General features: G+C 41.2%; 1 protein-coding gene across 2 annotated transcripts in view; it reads right to left on the reverse strand.

The window, feature by feature from the left end:
• Nucleotides 1–18,856, reverse strand: part of ELOVL4 (ELOVL fatty acid elongase 4) — a 77,139-nt gene that overhangs the window by 8,004 nt on the left and 50,279 nt on the right. For both annotated transcript variants that reach the window (XM_062187586.1, XM_062187585.1), the window contains 2 exons: nucleotides 4,666–4,853; nucleotides 3,223–3,303 (listed from right to left, as the gene is read on the reverse strand). In XM_062187586.1, coding sequence (XP_062043570.1) covers nucleotides 3,223–3,303; nucleotides 4,666–4,827 — 243 coding nt within the window. In that variant the 5' untranslated portion in view covers nucleotides 4,828–4,853. The remainder of the gene's footprint in view (nucleotides 1–3,222; nucleotides 3,304–4,665; nucleotides 4,854–18,856) is intronic.

Raw genomic sequence — 18,856 nt, forward strand, 5'->3', positions numbered from 1 at the left:
AACCAATGTGGCTTTGTATCTTCACAGATACTGTTATTTCTACTGTCCAATCTCCATGGCCAAAAGCTATATATGATTACCACATACAAGAGCATACTTCAAAATGTTCATGGAAAAATGGGATTAAAAATAATTATTTAGATGCAAATAAATTTGAAAGCCATGCATAGTTTTCTCATAATAAGAATTTTTGTGGACTTTCTGAAGATCTCTCATATGTATGGATTTCAAAACTTTTTGGAACCAAAATATGCTTACCTTTGAATTCAATTTTCCATGAAATTTAAGTGCACTTTTGTTACATATAATATGAAACAAGTATATGTGTTCTTTGCTTCATTAATTCTTAGTATTAACCACAGTACAGGAGCTTAAAAGATAACAATGTAAGAAAATGTGCTTTCACTGAATTCTGAGTGTGTGAAGATGGTATTAATCATGTCAGTGTCATGTCACTAAGTTTAATGCTGCTGTTTAAAAAAAAAAAAAACAACTTTTTTTAAAAGCCAGTCTATGTACTAAATTGCTTCCAGGTAATTTTTGATTTCCTGAAGTGCACTGAGGTTGTCTGGAAGATGGGGTGTATTTTCGGTGACTGCTGCATTCCACAGCAATGAAAAGCACCACGGTAGAGTCCTAGCTTAGGGGTGAGGGGGTTTGTTTTCCCATTCTTCAGTAGAGAGCAGAAATGCTAGACCCTTGTTGTGTGGAGTAACCTTGGTATGCAACAGAAGAACTTAAGTATCTGGTCTGGGTTCAGAAGCCTAACAGATTGCTAGACAAAAGCAAAAACTTGAAAAAGAAGCTTAAATGGCCGGCGCCGCAGCTCACTAGGCTAATCCTCCGCCTTGCGGCGCCGGCACACCAGGTTCTAGTCCCGGTCGGGGCACCGATCCTGTCCTGGTTGCCCCTCTTCCAGGACAGCTCTCTGCTGAGGCCAGGGAGTGCAGTGGAGGATGGCCCAAGTCCTTGGGCCCTGCACCCCATGGGAGACCAGGAGAAGCACCTGGCTCCTGCCATCGGATCAGCGTGGTGCGCCAGCAGCAGCGCACCTACTGAGGCGGCCATTGGAGGGTGAACCAACGGCAAAAGGAAGACCTTTCTCTCTCTCTCTCACTGTCCACTCTGCCTGTCAAAAAAAAAAAAAGAAAGAAAGAAAAGAAAAGAAAAAGAAGCTTAATTGAATGCTTCCTAAGTAGCATTTATATTTATAGCACCAATGTACATTTTGAAACTTTCAGGGGTGGGGAACATGGGGGGGGGGGGGCGTGTGACAGGGTAGATAAAAGCTTTAATTTAGAAAGAAAAAGTTTGAGTAAAGGAAATTATTTTGAGTAAATATAGTTTATTTGATCTGGGTATTTTTGGACCACATTAAATTAACTGTTAAGCTGCAGTTGAGTTGTTAAGTGAGAGTGCTGATAAGCCACATATGGAGCGTGTTGTGAATCACCTGCCAGTTGTACTTTATGGAGCTTATTTTATGATTTAAAATACTGTACTGTACACAGGAGGTGTGTCACCGCCTCCTTATTTGTATGTTTACCATATACCTTCATATTTGAAATGTTATGTACTGGAAAGGCCACTTATATTTCTAGAACAGATTGGATTTTATGCAACCTTTTTTCCTTGAATTAACAGCAATAAAAAAAATGAAAAACAGCTTAAAAAAAAAAAGAAAATGTGCTTTCTCCACTTGAATTAAATGGTAATCTTAATAATGTAGGCAACTGGAAAATAAACTGTAACATTATATTACTAATCATTTATTTTTCTGCACATATAATAAAATTGAATTTATATCTGTACAAATTGTGCTATGCTTAATTTTGCAAACGTTAAATAGTTGAACATCTGCTTTTCTTCAGATCTTTTGTTTTTAATTTTTTTCTATTGTGTGAAAGGTAGAGAGAGAGACACTGACAGAGATCTTCCATCCACAGGTTCAATTCCCAAATGCCCACAAAAACTGAGGCTGGCCCAAGCTAAATTTGGGAGCCAGAAACTCCATCCATGTCTCCCAGATGGGTGGCAGGAAACCAAATACTTGAGCATCACTGCTGCCTCCCAGAGTGTGCATTAGGAGAAAGCTGGATCAGAATGGGAGCCAGGACTCGAACCCCAGCACTCCAACATGGGATGTGGGCATACAAGGCAGCACCTTAACTATTGTGTCAAATATAAGCCCCATCTCAGACTTTCTTAATAGATGAATTAGACTCTCATTGTAAGTGTATATTTTTGACCACAAATTTTAACAAAAATCTAAAATATCTTTACGAAAAACATGGAATTCTTTTTATTTTTAGAAGATTTATTTATTTGAGAAGCAGAGCAATAGTGTGTGTGTGTGTGTGTGTGAGTGTGTATGAGACAGAAAGAGAGAGAGGGAACGAGGGAGAGAGAGAGAGATCTATCACCTGCTGGTTCAGTCCCCCAATGGCTGAAACAGCAAGGTCTGGGCAAGGCCAAGCCAGGAACCAGGAACTCCCCTTGGATCTCCCACGTGTGTGGCAGGGACCCAAGCTCTTGGGCCACCTTCATTGTGTTTCCAGGCACATCAGCAGGGAGCTGGATTGAAATGCAGCAGCCAAGACTTGAAGTGGCATTCTGCTGTACCAGGACGTCAGCCCCGCTTTTTTTGTTTTAATTTTTTAAAATTATTTTTAAAAATTTATTTATTTGAGAGGTACAGTTACAGTGTGTATGCTGGTTCAATTTCCAAATGGCTGCAATGGCCAGAGCTGCATCAATTTGAATCCAGGAGCCTCTTCTGGGTCTCTCATGCGGGTGCAGGGGCCCAAGGACATGGGCCATCTTCCACTGCCCTCCCAGGCCACAGCAGAGAGCCGGACTGGAAGAGGAACAGCCAGGACTAGTACCAGTGCCCTACGGGATGCCAGCACCGAAGGCAGAGGATTAACCTACTGTGCCACAGCGCCAACCCCTTTCTTATATTTCTTTTTGCCATTTTTTTTTTAAAGTAATGCGTTCTAGCAATCTGAGTGAATATTTACTCTCACAACCAAACAAAAGAATATAAGAAAAGTAAGAAAACAGTTTTTCAATTATGCACTTGAGAGAAAACCATAGCCTTACCAACTCAGAACAGTTCATAGTAATTTCACTATTATTTTCTATTCAAAAGCATTTTTCACTGAGTAGGCCCTATAAAATTAAACCACTTCTACTGACTAACTACATGTTTAATGTACTTACCCTGACTTCATTAACATTGTTAGAATAATCCACACTCTGGCAAATATAGCTGTATCCTGCATTATATGATCCCATGAGTAACTAGAAAAAAATAGTAATATTTGGAGTAAACTTTTAGTAGATACAGTATTAAAAACAATATATAGTATTTCAAATTATTTTAAAAGCAATACTTAAAAATTTCAAATGCATTAAATACAAATATATTAGGATTTCTAAAAGTTATTATGTTAATTTATTCTATAATTAAAATCTAAATTAAAAATGTAATGTTAATGTAACTTTTGTGCCAAGACATCCACTCTATTTACTCCATAATATCAAAAGAAACTTTCATTGTCATGACTCCAATCTAAGCAGTTGTTCTGCCTTTACTGATTTCTATTCTTAATCCAGAAAGATCTGTATCTAACAGATAACATAAAGCTATTCAAATAAATTAAATGAAATTTTTTATAATGAGAGAATTAGAAAAGAGAGAGGCATCATCCTCTGGTTAACTCCCTAAATGCTCACAATGACAGGAACTGGGCCAGGGGTGAAGTCAGGAGCTGGGAACTCAATCCAGGCCTCCCACATGGGTGGCAGGAACCCAGTCACTTCAACTATCACTGCTGCCCCCGAGATCTGCATGGTTAGGAAGCCAGAGTCAGGAGCCAGGTCCTCTAATGTGGCACCCAGGCATTTTAACCTGCATCTTAACAGCTTAACTGCTAGGCTGAACACACAGCCAGAGAAAAATGCTTTTAAAGAAGAGCTACTGTACACTTTGCTGGCATCACTAGTCAGTTCTCCGGAATCATACAGAATTTTAATGAGTCTCTAAGGAAACAAACTCCTTACTCTCTTGCAACTTAAAAAATGGTTGTGTTAATCCAGCCTTCAGGATTTTCTTTCAAAATGTCATAAAGAATTTGCTAGTGCCTAGAAAAGTACAGGATAATTAGGAGCCAACAGCTGACTCATTTTAGTTCCACCCCAAGATACAATGATATTACATAATGGGAATTAACTTGAAATAGGTATTTATATCTGCACATTTTGATCAGTTACCAAACCTGAAACTGCTGAGGAAGCATTATAAATATATAGCTAGTACAGTTTACTGAATTATGTGCCAAACATCATACAAAAAACTATTTCACTTAACTCTGATATCTCTAAAGAAGGGGAAATGAGGCTGGGGAAAGTTAAATAATTTCCAATGTCACAATAGCTAATAGGCATTATTTTAGAATCCAGTCTGATTCAAAGATTTCATTTTAAACAGCTGTCCTACACGTTGTTTCATATTTTTATTCGAAAATGAAAAATGCCAAAAATTTACTTTAGAGAAGTTAACTAACAATTATTTGAGGGGTATAATATTACAATGATGGTTTTCCATGATCTAATTTGCAATAACGACAGAGAATTATGATAGAGTGAACTTCATGAACTTACTTCTCTGAAGATAAAAAGGTTAAGCAAAACCATTCCAAAATTATAGATAATGAGGACTAAGCGCATCTGGAAAGGTTCTCGGTCCTTCATCCATTTTGGACCTAGCCACACGAACAGGAGATAAAGGGTGCTTATACTCAGCGTGGGCCATGGAGACCGCATCAGCGGCCAATCTTCCACACGCTTATCTAAAAAGGGGAAAAAAAAAACCAGCACAGTTACTTAACAATAAACATTTTATAAAACAAACTTTTTAAGGACCTAAACAATTTCAACTTAATTTCCCAATCTGATCAAATACTGGTTACTGGCCTTTAAGTCTGAACAAAACACATGTGACGTAAAAAAAACAGAGAAACAAGGCTGATTCCCACAAGTAGCTTTTGAAAATGAAGTTTCATTACTTACGTCTCACATTATGTTGTATAGAGAACAAAAACAAAAAAATAAAGCTTACAAAAACTCGAAAAAATGAGCTCAAGAGGAATTCTTTGGGAAAGGCTTCAACAGGCAGAAAATAAAGATCTTAAGAAAACAACTCTCTTTCACACTAAACCTGTGAAATTGAGTAGTGTAGTGAGCAAGTCACTCTCTATGTCCACTCTTCAAGCAGGTAGAGTGGGACTGAGAGGGATGGCAGGGGACTCAGTGGCTGGCACATCCCCAGATATCCAAGACAAGACTACAGCTATTTTTCAGGAGACTGGGAGAGTGTTCTTTACAATGTCGAAATTTATTTAAATGGCACTTATGTCCAAGATACTTTTCTAACTTCTTCCTTGAAAGCATGTATCTATTTTATTTTCTAGGAATGATCTATTTGTTTTTCTCTACAACTATAAATCACTTAACTTAAATGTGTGTAAATATATATAATGCAATATTTTCCTTTAAAATTAACTGTCCATAATATTCAAACAAGCAACCCTGAATCAATTTATAATAAAATGTTGCCATAGTAATACATTGCTGAGAGAAGTATAAAACATGGAACTAACAAAAACTCATCTTTTAGTACATTATAAGAAGATTAATGATAACTTTGTATCTCTAAAAACAAAACAAAAGTTGAATGTTGTGATTCTAATGTCATTTTATTCTTTTTCATTTTGTTTTTAAATATTTTATTTGAAAGTCCAAGTTACAGAGAGAGAGGGAGAGGCAGAGAAAGAGAGAGAAAGAGAGAGAGAGAGAGAGAGAGAGAGAGAGAGAGAGAGAGAATCTTCCACCTGCTAGTTCACTCCCTAAATGGCTACAACGGCCAGAGCTGGGCCAGGTTGAACCCAGGAGCCAGCAGCTTCTTCCAGGTCTCCCTTGTGAATGCAGAGGCCCAAGAACTTGGGCCATCTTCCACTGCTCTCTTGGGCACATTAGCAGGGAGCCAATCTAAAGTGGAATAGCCAGGATGGGAACCTGTGCCCATATAGGATGCTGGCATTGCAGGCGGAGGCTTACCTTGCTACACCACAATGCCGGCCCCTGGTTTTATCCTTGGCAATGCAAAACCTTTTTATGCCCTACTTTCAGGAAATAATGCATTTAAAAAAAAATATATATATATATATATGAAAGGAAGAGTTGCAGAGAGACAGGGGGGAGAGAGGGCGAGAGAAAGAGGGAGGGAAGGAGAGAGGGAAGGAGAGATCTTCCATCCACTGGTTCACTCCCTAAATGGCCGTAATGGCTGGAACTGGGCTGGTCCAAAGCCAGGAGCCAGGAGCTTCTTCCAGGTCTCCCATGTGACTGCAGGGGTACAAAGACTTTGGCCATTTTCTGCATTTTCCCAGGCACTTTAGCAGGGAGCTGTATCAGAAGTGAAGCAGCCAGAACTCAAACCGGGGCCCACATGGGATGCTGGTGCTGCAGACATCAGCTTAACCACAACACCAGCCCCAAATAATGCATTTTTAAAATAGTAAAAGAAAACACGCCTTTTATCCAGTTCCTAAAAACACAGCCTAAATAAATTTAACTTAATTGCTGACTACAATACCCTGTACTTAAACAGTCATTTCTATTAAAATTGCAAAGTGATTCTGGGTTAGATAACTTGGTATTAAAATACATTACATGGGGTCTGGCATGGCACTGCACCAAGTGAAGCCACTACCTACAATGCCAGCAACCCACATGAGTGCACTCCACAAGGACAATGGCATCCCATATTAATCATGGATGCTCTGCTTCCAATCCAGCTCCCTGCTAATGCACCTTGGAAGGAAGTGGAAGATGGTCCAAGTGCTTGGGTCCCTGCAACCCATGTGGGAGACCCAGATCAAGTTCCTGGCTCCTGGCTTCAGCCTGGCCCAGCCCTGGCTACTGCTGCCATTTGGGGAATGAACTAGCAGATAGAAGATTCTCTCTCTCTCTCTTCTCTCTCTATAATTCTGCTTTTCAAATAAATCTTTAAAAAACACATTATTTAAAATACATTAATTTGCTTCTATACTCTGTCAATAGAAAATAAAGCACAAGGCATAAAACAAGACATCTAATCAAATAATCAGGAAAAGACATTAATTATAGTTTCAATGAAATCAGAGTTGTTAAAACAAGTGAGATACCGACTTCATCAAAACACATAAGACAAGAAAACACATAAAAGACAAGAAAAGCTGTTCTTTTATCAGTTTACAAAGATCTACTCTTCATGGAGATTATGGCTATAACACCGAAATCAAACGCATTCCAGGGTTACAAGTAATCTAAAGGATTTCAATGACAGGAGACACTGTAAACATCTCAAAAGGAAGCAGTGACTTAGCCTGATCGGCTGTTGCGGACATCACTGTGCCTCCATGGTCTTATCTTTGTGCTCTTTTTTTTAAATCACATTTTACCTTTCTGTGACTATACATCTTTCTAGTCCAAAAATAAATAAATAAATAAATAAAAGCCCCCTACGGAGCACACAGCACTTATCTGCTTAGGTCTTTAGTGTTCCGTCTTACAAAGAACAAATTTAGACAAAATTCCGAGAGCCTGAAGGCCTGTTCTAGGTCACAGGGAAGGGGCTGCCGTGGTGTCCTATTCTGCTCTATGAACTACAAAGCTGTTTTCCCTCAGGACTGATCCAAAAAGTCAACGTACACGGGACAACCCAGCTAACAAGGAAAGAGAGAAATTCATCTGTAGCGACACTCTAATTTCCAACACTGTGGATTATTTCTCACCCTCACCACATGCAGAATTCCGCATGACTGCAAAGAAAGTGGTAAGCAGCAAAGAGAAAAGGTTAGAAAAATAGGTGCAGAAATTTTTCAGAAATTTAAGAGTCAATAGAAGTGTTCGTTCTTTTTGGTGCTTAGAGTGGTATGCCATACCATTCCCTCACTCTGCAGAGAAATTTAAAGAGAGGACTAACAAAGAGAGACAGGAAAAGAGATGCCAGCAGGGAGCTGGACCTAACTGTGTGAACTTCTAATGGAGGCCAACAGGAAAGTAAAAAGGTGTTAGGAAAGAGAGAGGAAACAGCAGCGGTGTTGGACAAAGCACGGGAGACTCTAATGTGTGCTGTGTGTAGGGCCCTAGGGCACAATCTTTTTTCATTTTCTTCAGTACAAACCCTCACTATGGAGAAGGTGGACTAGCTCGGTGCGTCTCAAGGTTTAAGGAGGAAAAGAGTCAGCTGGGGAATAGTAAAAATTCATGTTTCTGACAGAAGCGGTCTGAGTTGCAGCCCTTTCTAGGAAGACTATGCACTTTCAGGAAAGTTCCAACCCGGCTAGGTCATTATTCCATGGCTTGCCATTTGAGAAGAAAAAAACTAGATGAGACACCTTAGGCTTCATCTAACTGCTGAGAATTACTGCTTTCAAAAATAAAGGAACACATTCAAGGTGAGGGAAAAAAAAAAAACAAGAAAAAAAAGTTTTTACATTTTTATTTATGTGAGAGAGAGAGCAAGACAGTGAGAGTGAGAGCAAGAGAGCTCTAATTCAATGATTAGCTCCTCAAATGCCTGCAACGTCCAGGGCTGGATTGGGCCAAAGCCAGGAGCTGGGAACACTATCCAGGTGCCCTGGATTAGATAGCGGGAACCCAGTCACTTAAAGTCATCACCTCTGCTTTTCAGGGTCTGCATCAGCGGGAAGCTGGAATCAGGAGCTGGAGCTGGGACTGATCCCAGGCACTCTGATATGAGATGGGGATGTCTCACCCGCTAGGCTAAATGCCCACCCCAGGATCAAGAAGATGTCAGCTGACCACAGGACTCATTTTATTCAGCCAAAGCAACCTGCGAGAGTCTTTATTCCATTACAGCCCGCATCACACTGCCTTTTGGTCTCCTTTTGCATTGTAATCTCCCTGAAGGCAGGGGATGGGCTTTCATTCTTGTATTGCAAGTCCTACCAAGGTGCCTAAACATTTATTTGATGAAAAAAGGAAGAGTAGATAATGTTCTCAGATTAGTCTTCATTCTCTCTCTCTCCTGCCAAATCCAACAGTACATTTGCTGTTATCCAGGGTTCTTCAGTGTCCTTCAACCCTTTCCTACAGCTCTCCCTGGACCCTCCTCTATGCTGGCGTAACAGCTTTAGCCTAGTCAACAACACTGCAATCTAGTAGTTAGTAAGTATGTGTATGCTCTTGAAGGCTCCAGTGTCCTTTACTTCACTGCCCACTTCAGGGGAGGAAACAACACTCTCACTTCTTTGCCCAACAATGCAACTCATGCATTCATTCATTAACTACTTATTAAATCCCTACTTATTAAATCAGCCTATAAGAGGCCACATTTCACATCATACCCTTCTCAAATTAGCCTTTTTGGTTCACAAGGGACAGAGCATTCTCAAAACAAACAAACAAACAAAAAGCTATCTCCTATAATTATTATGGAAGTTGCATTAAGTGTCAGCACCTAAACCACAGTATAACAACTCCCATTCAATTCAAACACTTGTATGAAATTGCCCCATGTCTTTACAGATTACTATAGAAGCTATGCATCTTTCTGAATTCATTTGCATTAACATTGTCTTTAGTGCTTCTGATGGCATTCAATTATCCTAGACTTCTCTCATAAGTGTCCTTGTCTATTGAAAAGAAAGACTGAGTGTCACCACAGTGACATACAGTGACAATAAAAATTCATCATTACCATGTTTAAGTCTTAGACCAAAAACAGGGAAAAAAGTGGGGGAACTAAAATAGTAACAGAAAATCACTAGTACTAAAGCTTGATACATTTTATGTAAGCTGTGAACACATTAAAATAATAATTTCTCCAATTTCCAAATGTTTAAATGTATTTTAAAGATAAGATAAATCCTCTATTCATTTGGGTTACAATGGGTCCAAATGAGATCACACATATTAGAATGACAATCCTACACAGTCATGGATAGAATCTCATACCATGAACTTATTTAGGGGGAAAAAATTCCAAACTCTATTCCTCCTATGAGCACCGAAGTAAAATTCTTTTGTTGACTAGCACCAAGATCTTTAGGTAATTTTTTTTCTAAATATTTATTTATTTGAGTTACAGAGGGAGAGAGACAGACAGAGCTTCCATCCATTAGTTCACTCCCCAAAATGGCCAGGAGCTTCTTCTGGATCTCCCATGTGGGTGCAGGGGCCCAAGCAGTTGAGCCCTCTTCCACTGCTTTCCCAAGTACATTATCAGGGAGCTGGATCAGAAGCGGAGCAGCCGGGACTCCAACCAGCACGCATATGGGATGCCGGCATGGCACAAAGACGGTCTAACCCACTACACCAGAGTGCTGACCCCTAGGTAAAATTCCTATTATTTTCTTTCGAAAGCTTTTTTATTAGTATAACAATGACACAAATATGACTCTAGCCAAACTATTTTACTTTTATATTTCACAGTTAATATGAGTATGTTTATTAACATATTGTGTATCTCTTCTTAATGGTTTTGATTTTATTTTTAGTCTGTTTTATAACAATTTTAAGTATTCCATGTTGTCATATAAGCCTTTATTTAAACTAGAATTGTAAAATTTTAGATTTAGAAATGACCCCTTTATTTTAAAAACGAGGTTCAGAGACCTCAAGAGCCATGCCAAACAAGCAGAGCAAAAGCTGCAAGCGTCCCAGCAGCCACTCCCGTGCTGCTCAGTCATCATACACATCAATTTCAAGGGAGAAAAGTTCCCAACAATTTCTCTCCAAAGTGCAGGCACACTGTTCCCTCATGGAAAGAAAATAACAGAGACATGGAAAAGTTCCCTAAGTGGCCAGAATGACGAGAGTCCCCAAGATGAGCCAAGTCTCACACTCCATCAGCTGCTGTGTCTGTGAGGCCTGGCCCAGGGATGCTGTGGAAGCCACGACACGGGAAGGAAAGGAGTAAGGGTTATCTGGCCTGGCAAAGCAAGGAAATTCATCAAATACGACAAAACTCACAAGAAATTAGTTATTCTCTATTTTGACAAGGCAGAATTAGAACTTATGGGAAGAAGGTAGAGTAAAATTTCATCTAAATTTGGAAATTTTCTTTTTTTTTTTTTTTTACAGATTTTATTTATTTATTTGAAAGGCAGAATTACAGACAGTGAGGAGAGACAAAGAGAAAAGTCTTTCCTCCCCTGGTTCACTCCCCAAATGGTCACAATGGCTGGAGCTCTGCTGATCTGAAGCCAGGAGCCAGGTGCTTTCTCCTGGTCTCCAACATGGGTGCAGGGACCCAATCATCTGGGCCATCCTCCACTGCTTTCCCAGGACATAGCAAAGAGCTGGATTGGAAGCAGAGAAGCCAGGACTAGAACCAGCATCCACATGGGATGCCAGCGCTGCAGTTGGAGGATTAATCTACCGTGCAACGGCGCCAGGCCCCTGGAAAATTTGTAACCACTGGGTTTTTCCTTCTGTATGGAGAAGGAACTGTCTCCTTTGGTAATAGGTACCCCATCCTAGTTTTCAATTAAATTTAAGTAAATCTGAAGCCAAACATGACAGCAAATCAAGCTCAAGAGTAAAATACTTTTTTTTTTTTTTGACAGGCAGAGTGGACAGTGAGAGAGAGAGACAGAGAGAAAGGTCTTCCTTTACCGTTGGTTCACCCACCAAATGGCCACTGCAGGTGCCGAGCTGTGGCCAGTGCACTGCGCTGACCCGAAGCCAGGAGCCAGGTGTTTCTCCTGGTCTCCCATGCGGGTGCAGGGCCCAAGGACCTGGGCCATCCTCCACTGCACTCCCGGGCCACAGCAGAGAGCTGGACAGAAAGAAGAGCGCCTGGGACAGAATCCGGCGCCCCGACCGGGACTAGAACTCGGTGTGCCAGCGCCACGAGCGGAGGATTAGCCTATTGAGCCACGGCACCGGAGGTAAAATACTTTTTAAATACATTTTATTTAATTTAAAAGGCAGTGCAATGGGAGGAAGAGAGGGAGGGGAGGAAGAGAGAGAGAGAGAGAGAGAGAGAGAGAGAGAGAGAGAGAGAGAGAGAGAGAGAGAAACAGATCTCTTATATTTGCTGGTTCACTCTCCAAATGCCTGCAACAGTCAGGGCTGGGTCAGGCTGAGGCCAGCAGCCAGGAACTCGATCTATGTCTTCTATGTGGGTGGCAGGAATCCAAATAATTTGGCCACCATCTGCTGCCTCCCAAGGTGCACATTAGCAGGAAGATGGATCACAAGCAGAGGCGAGACTTGAGCCCAGGCACTCTGATGGGGGATGCAAGCATCACAAGCAATATCTTCACTGCTGGGCCCCAAGATTAAAAGATTTTAATAATGGGAATTAATAAAATACATTTGCTTAATTAACCCTTACAGGAAAGGGTTTCTACTGAGACTATTTTGACTGTTTCATAAAGCTCATGTCCAGTGGAACTGATCTGTGTACAAACATTAACTTCCTTAGCAAGCACACAATTCTATTTATAGCAAAAGACCTCATAATAGTTACAACTGTGTTTGTCAAGACTTGCAAACTGATCACTGAAAGGAGTCAGTTTTTTATGCAGAATTGTACCTTTATAAAAATGGAAGGAAAACGGTCCATCTGAAAATGGGCTCTTTGAGCATATGCCAACAGGTTTTTATTCTTCGTCTCATTTCTATGATAAACTCACACAGCATGATAGAATAGCAGAGCAGATTTTGAAGTCAGAAACGCCACCCACTCAGAGCCAAGTGTTTTGGAGCAGATTCCTAGCTCCCTGAACTCTCAGGGCTGGAGGAAGAAGCAGACAGGAAAACTCAGTTGCTACACTGGGAGATGAGGGCAGCATCACAGGCGGGTCCTCAGCCCACTCAGGACAGGAGAAGAGACAAGGCAGGCGTCTCAAAGACGAGAAGTCTGACGAGCAGACAGGCAGAGAGAAAGGGCTCCTCTTTTCAGAGGGTGGGATTAGAGAGAGCTTCACGAGTTCCCTTAGCAAAATGACAAGAGATACTTAAATGAGATACCTGAATGCATACACAACCCCGAAGCAAGAGGTAAAAAACTTAGTCTGAAAACAAACAGGCCTGAAGCAGAGAACAGATCCAAGGGAAGAGGGAGAGGACAAGAAGTGACTGTGGAAAGGCTTAGGGGGATAACAAAATAAGCTGAGGAGTCTGGCGTCTGATTGGTTTCTTGGTGGAGGCTGGGGGGGACAGGCTGAAGAGGAAGTGATCCCATTGGTGGGATCCCAACTCCCATTGGTGGGATCCCAACTCCTGTCTGTGAATCGTGTCCTTGTTAAAATAAAGATGTCCAGGCCCCAGCGCAGATGTACTGTGCAAGTGGGGCTGAGCACCACAATCTCAGAGACGCACGGGTGATACTCACAGGCAGCCGGACTTGGAGTCCCTGTGACGCAAGAGGCGATGGAAACCTGGAGTCAGGGGCCTGCACAGTGCAGGAAAGGCAGGCAGACAGGAAGGGGGTGAGGACCAATCCTTAGGCACATACGGACGTGAGAGGTCAGAGTGCCAGAAAAGTGCTGGATGACTCCCAGATTTCTGGCCTAGCTGGTAGCATTTGGGGAAGTCGAGATCCATGTCAGAGTAAAATGTGACAAGACAGACCTTGGATGAAACAGGTGAACCCAGACCCACAGAGGCATCACTGGCGACCGAGCCACATCAGAGTTGGAGGTCGCAAGGCAAAGAGCACATGGTTTAAGAGAATAAATGAGAAAGGATTTAACCTCGGGGAAGATTAGGTGAAATGGCAGCAAATCCACCAGAGGCTGGGAAAGGGAAAATGATGAGCCAGACTCCAAGTGAACAGAACGTTTCTGCAAGGCTGTGGCAGGCAGCAACACCTGTGGCTGCAGATAACTGTTCTTTTCTTCTGTGCTTTCTTCTTCCTCACGAGGGAGTAAGTATTTCACAGGGTTACTATGTGAGGATTAAATGAACTACAGCATGTGAATGTTCCCAGCACAGGGTCACCACCTCCCTTCTGCTGTGCTCACCACATCCCCACTCCACGTCGTCACACAGGTGTCTCGTCAGGAGTGACAGGGCCCTCTCCCCTTAAGAGTCAAGACTTTACAAGCTGCGGGCCTGTTCTCCTCTCCTGGAGAGCGGTGGAGGGTCTAAATGTGGACTCTCAAGTCACACTACCGGTTTTAGAATCCTCACTTATAGGCCGAATAAAACCCAGGAGCTACTGAATCCCTCTGGCCTTACAGATGGTAACAGGGTTGTTGAGAGGAATAAGGCCATACACGCACAGGTACAGTGTCGCTCACCAAATGTTGCAACTGTCATTGGTAAGAATAGCAATCAAACCACTATAGCCTCCTCTCTCCTCGAAGAGAAGAGTCGAACTAAACTTAGAAAAAAAAAAATTGTCATCAATCATTAAACTCACGGGTTAAGCCACTGCCTGCAATGCTGGCATCTCATATGGGCTCGAGTTCGAGTCCTAGCTGCTCCACTTCCAATCCAGCTCCCTAATAATGCACCTGGGAAAGCAGCAGAAGATGGCCCAACTGCTTGAGCCCTTGCACCCACATGGGAGATCTGGAAGAAGCTCCTGGCTGCTGGCCAGCCCTGGCTGTTGCAGCCATTTGGGGAGTGAACTAGCAGATGGAGGATCTCTATGATTCTTTCTCTATAACTCTGCCTTTCAAATAAACAAATAAATCTTTTAAAAAAAAAATAAGCTCAGGAGAATAGTTTATACTGAGAAAGTAGAATATTTTATAAAAAATATTGAGGAGACATTATAATTTATGATTCAATGTTCATTCAGGATATCAAACACATTAAAATTCTCAATAATTGAATTTTTAAATTTTGTAGAGAGTTTTAAAAACTTTTAAAAGATAACATAAAACAGACTTTAATACAGAGTACGTATAATCCAACAGTTTTAAAGTAACCTCTACTTATATACAAACAACTATAATTAATAGTTACAACAAATTACCATTGTGTCTATTAAAGCAACTTCTTCAAAAACTTTAGTGGAAGTGCTGTGGTGTTTTTTTTCTTTTTTGAAAGGCTGACTTCTGTTAAGTTTTTTGGAACCTATGCGTTCTGCCAGTCAAAATGAATTTCCTTCTCCAAGTAAATTAATTAATTAAAGTTTACTGTCATGCCCCAAAAGAAAAATCAGTAAAATTAAAAAATTTTAGAATGTCCAAATTCCTAGAAGAGTTAAAGAAAAGGAAGACAAGATTAGCGTAGGAAATCATCTCAGGTTACAGCTTGGGAAGTCACCTGGAGCAAGCAGTAGCACGTGGCAGAGGGAGTGGGTGAGACAACACTGAATTGAGAATTGAGTCTAGCTCTACCATTCTCCAGCCCTGTCATCTGAGTCACTATTTTCTCATCTGTAAAATGGGAATGACAGCAGCATTATCTAAATTATTGCCTTTTTGATTCAGGTCAGATGAGCAACAGTTACTGATGAATATAATATGGTTCTAAAAGATACACAATGCTCCCGTTAGGGTGAATAACAACAAATGTCCTATGAAAACACAAGCCATCCTTTGCATTTTAGACTAATAAGCACATTTTAAAATTCTTTTTCCACAATATTACATAGTTTTTGATGGCAAAAGAAATTAGAATATTCTCAGCCATTGCTATTCAAAATATGGTCTAGGCCTCGTCCTAGAGTGAATATACCAAAAGGTACATCTGAATAAGAGCCTGGGGATCACACATGAAAATCTAAAAAGCACTGCTTCAGTGGACTCAGAAGTGTGAGCCAATTGTAAGCACCAAGAAAATGAGTCATAAAACAAGGTGTGTTTGGCTTGTTCCTAAATTCTACCTAAACCAACCAGTCACTTCTTCTGTCTTCTAAACAGAACCTACATATGTTTAACCGACCATAAACAAACAAAAACCACACAAGTCTAAAAATCACTAAACCTTGAGTAGTTTCAGGAGTATATTCAAGACATCAAGAAGTATGTATCAGACACTACTATCTGAAAGTTTCCATCCTTCTTCCATAAGTGAGAGTTAAAACCAACAAGTGCGTATCAATTCCCCCCCCTCCCCCCCCCTCCTCCGGGCCCCCTTTTTACACCTGGCTACTAATCACCATCAATATACTAGATGACATGGTTAAAAAATGATTTGCCCTTCCGGACTACACAACGACAAAGGTCACCCATTAGTATACAATGTCACATTGTGCACTCAAAGAATACTCCCCCCCCAAAAAAAACAATAGTCTTTCTCTTAAGGAGGTAAACAGGTCTTCTTCCATTGATTATAACTGTCCTGAGGGTCCAAGGCCACAGCCTGTCTTCCTTGCTGCAGCTCTGTGACAATGCCTGGCATACAAAAGTCCTTAAATACTTGTTAAAAGAAATCTTTAATGAAAAATACAGACAGCTGTTACAGAGAGGAGTCAGAAAGATCGTGTCTCTATTACAGGGAGTAAATGAAATAACACCTTAAGGCCTCTTCTGGGTTATAATCTACCAGTGTGATGCTTAACATACTCCTCCAGGCAAAAGAGCTTGTGTATCAGCAAAGTGAAAAGGCAGAACTCAACAAAGCCGCCACACAACCAGACATAATGTGGCAGGTACTAGTGATCTGATATACTTTAGGTACAAAACACAGATCCTAAACAAAATCTCCATGTTTCCTATTTAGTCAGGATGCTTAGGAGGGGGAAGTTCTGTTCTACCACTTAGGTACCCAAGAAAGAGGAGAGCGGATTTGAATTTGGAAGAGCACCTGTAGGCATGTAACCAAGGGGCAGTGTTCACGGAATGCAGAGGCAGACAGGGCAGAGGCGGGGCTAAAAATACTGACGAGGTGATGTTCCAGTGTGAGGGGCAGAAGGCAGGGAATGGAGGACTTCACCAGCAAGAGAAGGGTAAAACTGCAGTGTCTGAAGGCACGTGGAGCACATGGCCCAAGGGTAGCTCTACAACACGTCAAAAAGAGAGCAAAGACATCTTACCCAATGAAGATGTAACTGTCATCCCAGCAGCCTGAGAGGACAGACATTAAAAAGCAGAAGAAACAAAAAGAATTTTGGTTGCAAGTTTGCCTGAATGGAGACCATAATATAGAAAGTGGAAGATACAAAATTTCTCAGAGAACACAGATAGGTAAGAATGGAGTAAGGAGTTGCAAGAGAAAGAAGATAGTAACATGGATGAGGAAACGAAATCACTTGTGATTAAAGCTGAAGGATAGTTACTCTGAGGTTTAATTTGGGGAGATGAGTATTATTAGATGAATAGAATACAGGGAAAGTCAGTTCACTCACCTGGAAAGTGGGGATAATGATATCTAATCCAAGGGAACCTGACGATTAAATGTGACGGTACAGATAAAGGACTGGACATGGCACCTGGAACTTAGTAATCATACAAAAAAATGCTATTATTATTTACTAGACAATCAAGCAGGATGGCTATGCTGCATTATAAAGAGATCACTGTCTTTGGAAAGGGAACAATCTTAATCTATCCCAGCTCCGCTGTTTGCTAGCTGTGTAGTTTTAAGTCTATGTCTTCATCTATTGGTGATTACATACCATCTAATTCGTGATGCTATGAGATGAAATGTAGGTGGTGTAAGTGCATTACTGACGCATCTTTCAGTCCAGAATGGTCCTATACTAGAAGCTCAGTAAAGGGCAATGAGTCTTCCCATGTGCAGAAGAGATCTGAATTCTTGATAAAAAGAAGTGGCAAATTCAGAAAAGTCAGACATAAGGGACAGGAGAACGGGGCCAAGGGGGAAACTATGAGTACCTGTCAAGGGAAACAGATGAAGGACGGTGCCTCATTTCCTGCAAGCCAAGATCAGAATCCAGGAAAGCAGTGTTCTCTCCCTCTCTTCACATACAGCTGTGTGTATGGGCAAAGGGAGTCATAATACTTCCTCCTCTATTAATCTGGGAGCTCCATGTCCAAACATCTACTCAGTGCTATCAATGGTCTCAAAGTTTAAGGAAACTGAAATGTTTTCCTTTAGCAAAACAGGGAGGATACCATTAGTGTGTGTGTGTGTGTGTGCGTGTGTGTATGTGAATGAGAACTTTGGCTATAATTTTCTCTTGGTTTTGACAGTTCTATAAGCTGAATATCCACTGGGTAAAACATTGTCAGTTCTGAATGTATTACCCTTTCATCAATTAGCAATAATTTCTAGTTCTTACATTATGTAATTTGATAAACATTTTCATAATTTACTTTGAATATATTTTTTTTCAGTCCTACTATGCCACCAATATGGAAGCCAACTTCATCTTCTCAGACTACATGTAATTTTTAATATTACATATTATACGAATTTTGTATATTCATGCACACATTATGAGTACAGAAACACACAAATGTTTATATGTCATTTTTTAAATTTTATCTCATGCACAACCTACAGTACTTCTGAGCATTTCACATCTTCCTAAATATTAATCTTTTATTGTATTATGATTTTGTTGAGATTTTGTATTCTAAGTAGTGATGTAGACAGGGTAGCAGCATAAGAAAAGGTAGAGTAAGAGAGGGATATAGGCCGGCGCCGTGGCTCAACAGGCTAATCCTCCGCCTTGCGGCGCCGGCACACCGGGTTCTAGTCCCGGTCGGGGCACTGATCCTGTCCCGGTTGCCCCTCTTCCAGGCCAGCTCTCTGCTGTGGCCAGGGAGTGCAGTGGAGGATGGCCCAAGTGCTTGGGCCCTGCACCCCATGGGAGACCAGGAGAAGCACCTGGCTCCTGCCATTGGATCAGAGCGGTGCGCCGGCCGCAGCGCGCTACCACGGCGGCCATTGGAGAGTGAACCAACGGCAA

The sequence above is a fragment of the Lepus europaeus genome, chromosome 3 (genome assembly GCF_033115175.1).
Source record: "Lepus europaeus isolate LE1 chromosome 3, mLepTim1.pri, whole genome shotgun sequence".
Taxonomy (NCBI): Eukaryota; Metazoa; Chordata; class Mammalia; order Lagomorpha; family Leporidae; genus Lepus; species Lepus europaeus.